This window comes from Otolemur garnettii, unplaced genomic scaffold (genome assembly GCF_000181295.1).
Source record: "Otolemur garnettii isolate 467f Iridium unplaced genomic scaffold, OtoGar3 scaffold00007, whole genome shotgun sequence".
NCBI classification, from domain to species: Eukaryota; Metazoa; Chordata; class Mammalia; order Primates; family Galagidae; genus Otolemur; species Otolemur garnettii.
Genome location: NW_003852402.1, coordinates 24,979,041 through 24,983,946, shown reverse-complemented (window position 1 = coordinate 24,983,946; position 4,906 = coordinate 24,979,041). Strand labels below are relative to the sequence as shown.

The window sequence follows — 4,906 nt, the reverse complement described above, 5'->3', positions numbered from 1 at the left end:
AGAAAGGTTTTGGTCTAGCTTGACCTAAGTCTCTTCTTACACCTGTAAAATTGCTTGTATTTTTAAGAAAAATCATATTAAGACCTAAGGTAGCCGAGGGTGGCAGGTTCGAACCCAGGCTGGGCCAGCTAAACGACAACTGCAACAAAAAATAGCTAGGCATTGTGGCGGGCGCCTGTAGGCCCAGCTACTTGGGAGGCTGAGACCAGAGAATCGCTTAAGCCCAAGAGCTGGAGGTTGCTGTGAGCTGTGATGCCATAGCACTCTACTGAGGGTGACATAGTAAGACTTTGTCTCAAAATAAATAAATAAATAAATAAAAATAGAAAATAAATTAAAAACAAAAATAAAGACCTAAGGTAGCTGCCTGTTGCTTTCCTTCCTAGAGGCGCTCAGATGACTCAACCACAGTGAGAGGGGCTGCAGGTTGGGTCATTTCCTAATTACCGCCTCTTTCTACCTTCCCCCTCCAAGTAAGAACCACATCTATTCTGCTTGTAACAGGTGAACCTCCAGCATTCCAGAAAAACCAGCAGCCAGGACAAAACCTCTACTTGCTCACAAGGGTCCCTTGCCAGTCGATTCCCAATAGCATTAGAAAGCCAATGTTTTTGGCCAACAGAGGAGTTGGTAGAAGGACAAAGCGTAGGAAATCTCCATCCACATAGGCTTGCTTTTTGTGTTTGGTCGGTGCTACATTATTCAATCAGCAAACTGCAGACAGCTGCCCAAAACAGCATATTGAATACAGTATCTCTAGAAGGCATGAAATTCAACCCAATCCAGCTAAGGGATGAGGCTGGTGTGAGCAAACTGTGGTTTCTTACGACAGAGAAGGTTTCAAAATAACTGGTTTTGGCACGCTGATTTCTCTAGTTCAGTATTTCACAATCTTTGTAGCATGCTACAAATGGAACCACCAGGTAGTGGGTAAACGCGGAGGTTTTACAAATTATTGACGCCTGGATACCACCCTCAGAGGTGCTGTTTTAATTGCCTAGGCTTCCAGAGTTTATAAAAATATGCCAGGTGACTCTGATATGCAGCCAAGGGTGAGGGCCATTGATCCAGTTCCTTCCAGATGTGCTATAAGGGATATAGCACCCACTATATCCCTTATTTTTCACATAAGAAACTACGAAGATAAGCTAAGTCATGTAACTGCCCAGAGTTTCTCTCAAGGCCTTGAGATTTGGGGATCAAGGTTCATTCTCTCTCTTACATTACTCAATACTCTTGGAGCAACCACCTGACTCCATAATCCTAGCATTATCTTCCATCACTGTCCAACTCTTCTATGGCAGCTGCTAACCAGTCTCTAAAGCCTTATCTACCAGGAGCTCAAGGACTCTGGTGACTAAAGACAATAGCCTGATAAGTTGTTTGGTCACGGAAGCTGCCAGCTCTCCTTACAGATCATGAAGGGTGTGGCACTGCCCTTCACTCTACCCAAACATAACCGCTAACGATCTCACATTTTCTTGATGGTCTTTTTCCTGCAACCCATCTCAGGTACCAATTTGAATATTAGTGCAAGCAACAACAAAAAAATCAGTGACCCCAGTTATCTTAAAGAACTAAGAATATGGCCAGGCCTGGTGGCTCATGGCTGTGATCCCAGCACTTTGTTGAGGCAGGAGGACTGCTTGAGGCTGGGAGTTTAACACCAGCTTGGGCAACGTCACAAGACCCCATCTCTACACAAAATAAGAAAAAATTAGTTGGGTGGTTAGATAGTGGCATGTACTGATAGTCCCATCTACTTGGGCATCTGAGGGAGGGAGATCTCTTGATCCCAACAGTTCAAGACTTTAGTGAGCTGTAATGATGCCACTGCACTCTAGCCTAGGTGACATAGCAAGACCTGACTCCAGAAAAAAAAAAAAAAAAGAACCAAGAATACATTGAAATGGAGTTTGGGCTAGTTCACAGATTAAAATAACCCAAGCAAGAACCAAAACTTATGGCTGGGCACGATGGCTCACTCCTGTAATCCTAGCATTTTGGGATGCTGAGGCAGGAAAATTCCTTGAGCTCAGGAGTTCAAAACCAGCCTGAGCAACAGGGAGACCTGTCTTTACTAAAAATAGAAAAAAAAGCAAGCCAGGTGTGGTGGCAGGTGCCTGTAGTCCCAGATACTCGGAAGGCTGGCAAAGGGATTGCTTGAGCCCAAGAATTTGAGGTTGCTGTGAGCTGTGACGCCATAGCACTCTACTGAGGATGAGGGCAACAAACCCAAACTCAGGAAGCAGAAAATGTCTGGTAACCTTCTCCAAAACCAACCAATTCTGATGATTCTCAGCCATTGTGTTTCTATCCATTCAAATTTTAAGTTCCCATGAGAAAGCCTGTTTGATCGGCCCGGGTTTAGGTCTTCCCTCTCAAGCAGCAGTGACATTGAGGAAGGGTCCTCAAGCACACACATGGCCAGTGGAGCTGTTCCCAGAAAAAGGGAACTGTAAAGCAGGCAGCCGACCCAGCTGAAGTCTACTTCCATTACTGCGCTCCCACGCATCCATTCTGCAGGTGGAGAATGGCAAAGGGCAAAAAGGCACAGAACACATTGCTTAGTCAAACAACTTTTATTAAGTTAATGGTCAGCAGTAAAAGTGCAATTACATGAAAAGCCCTGTATTCATATTTTGCATGTTTAATCTGTTTTTCACTGTCTTTACTTATAAGGTGTTGAAGGTGGGACCCACTCCTGAATCTTCTTTCTAGTGGTGGAATAAGGTACATATTGTTCTGGGGTGCCAGTCACGTTGAATTTATGGTTTGTCCAGATAAATTTACGAGCAGTAGGTGGTTTAACTGTTGGAGGATCATCAGTCATACAGTGAAGCCAACGATGCCTTAAATAAAGAGGGGGGGAGAAACCAAACAGTTATGAGGACGCAGCACACCACAGCAGAAGGGGGCTTAGGAGGGCAGCTCTGGAGCTATTAAACCTCAACTCACACTTACTCGCCGAACTTTTCTACGCCTCAGTTTTCTCATCTGAATGTCCCTACTTCCTGGAGATTCACATATACTACCTAGAAAAATCCCGGCACGTGGTAGATACTCAACAAATGCTAACTAGTGCTATTATCATTACTGAATATCCCCAGATCTAAGACACTATCCATTCTCAGACTTACCATTATTTATGTACTTCTATGAAAGAAAAAAATGCTTCAAACTAAATTATGACTATTGATTATAACATATATCCTAATTTTATTTATTTATTTATGTATTTTGAGACAGAGCCTCAAGCTATCACCATGGATAGAGTGCTGTAGTGTCACAGCTCATAGCAACCTCCAACTCCTGGGCTTAAGCTATTCTCTTGCCTCAGCCTTCCAAGTAGCTGGGACTACAGGCGCCGGTCACAATGCCCGGCTTTTTGGTTGTAGCTGTCATTGTTTGGCAGGCCCAGGCTGGATTCGAACCCACCAGCTCTGGTGTATGTTGCTTGAGCTACAGGTGCCACCATATCCTGATTTTAGATGTAAAGTGTATTTCAGAATTGAAAAGTACAGCATGACTAGCAGATGGCTGACTCTAGACTTGCCCCATGCTCAATGGCTCTGACCCCAGAAGGCCTACTGTGAAACCCCAGGTTCCTTCGGAAGAAGAGGGTTTCTGCCTGTGTCACAAATTCAAGCTGGAGGCTACACCAGAAAATACACAATTTATTCACAAGTATCTCCATTGTAAGTGCTTAACAATTTAATTTTAAAGGGTACTTGAGGGGAGGTGCCAGATACCTGGCCTAAAAGCTGGTTACAGGAGCAGAAGGGGAAAAGACCAGTGATGCTGCTGCTACTGACAGAGAAATGGGGCTCAAAGTTTGAGGGGCAAAGCACAGAACCACACAGGACGCTAAGCTGAGGTGCTTATGCAGGAAAGGAGGAGGGAGAGAATTTGTACGAAACCACCTAAGACCTAGAGCTCACAAGGCAGAGAAGACCCTATGGAAACAGGGAACGAGGGGGATAGTCAGACAACTGCAGCACTGCTGCTCCAAAAAAAAAAAAGAGAGAGAGAAAGTGACTACTGGGCAGCGCCTGTGGCTCCAGGAGTAGAGCGCTGGCCCCATATCCCGGGGCTGGCGGGTTCAAGCCCAGCCTCGGCCAAAACTGCTAAAAAAAGAAAGTGGCAACCCAGCTGCAGAGAAAAGGACAACAGAGGAGGTTTCAGAGAAACAACTAAAACTAAAGCTAATGAGAAATTTATGATGCCACGTAAGCCTAACAATATTTGCTAGCAGTAACTGATTGATATAGCTAGGTAATTGGCTAAAACCAGAGTAGAGATGAAATATGATTACTGCTGCTATATTTGTATCTAAAGATAATTGCATCATGATCAGCTTAAGCAATGAAGATGCAGAAGGCTGTATAAGCTGCATGGTGTCTGTCTTACATCCTCTAAAGGAAGCAGGATTAGTGAAGTGACCTGAACTGAAACATCTCGACCACTAATACCAGCACACCAGCGCCAAAGCCCCTGTGAGACGGGGTGTTGAGCCAGACTCCGCTGACCACTCAGAGGAGGGATTAGCTGTTGAAGTCAACGTCGTCACTTACCAAGAGGCTTTATGTGAGCTTAAGGCACAGCAGAAATATTTGACATTTATCTTGTTGAGTTAGCTTAAGTAACTAAAGGAAAATTTTATTCAAATAATTGCTGTCAAGACTCCTGAGGCTAAAATGAAATTTAAGGAATCATAGTCTCAAGCTCATATTTGCCTAGTCATTTACTTAAGTGAAGAATTGAGGAGCTCATGGAAAAATAGAAAATGCTCAAAGAAAGTAGAGAATTTTTTGGCTCGACGCCTATAGCTCAACCGGCTAAGGCGCCAGCCACGTACACCTAAGGTGGCGGGTTCGAATCCCCAGCCCGGACCCGCCAAACAACA

General features: G+C 44.4%; 1 protein-coding gene across 1 annotated transcript in view; it reads right to left on the bottom strand.

Annotated features, from left to right (window-relative positions):
* Positions 1–2,567: 2,567 nt before the first annotated feature.
* The window catches only part of NDUFA12 (NADH:ubiquinone oxidoreductase subunit A12), a 25,503-nt gene continuing 23,164 nt past the window's right edge, over positions 2,568–4,906 (bottom strand). The window contains exon 4 of the mRNA XM_003783347.2: positions 2,568–2,852. Coding sequence (XP_003783395.1) covers positions 2,672–2,852 — 181 coding nt within the window. The 3' untranslated portion in view covers positions 2,568–2,671. The remainder of the gene's footprint in view (positions 2,853–4,906) is intronic.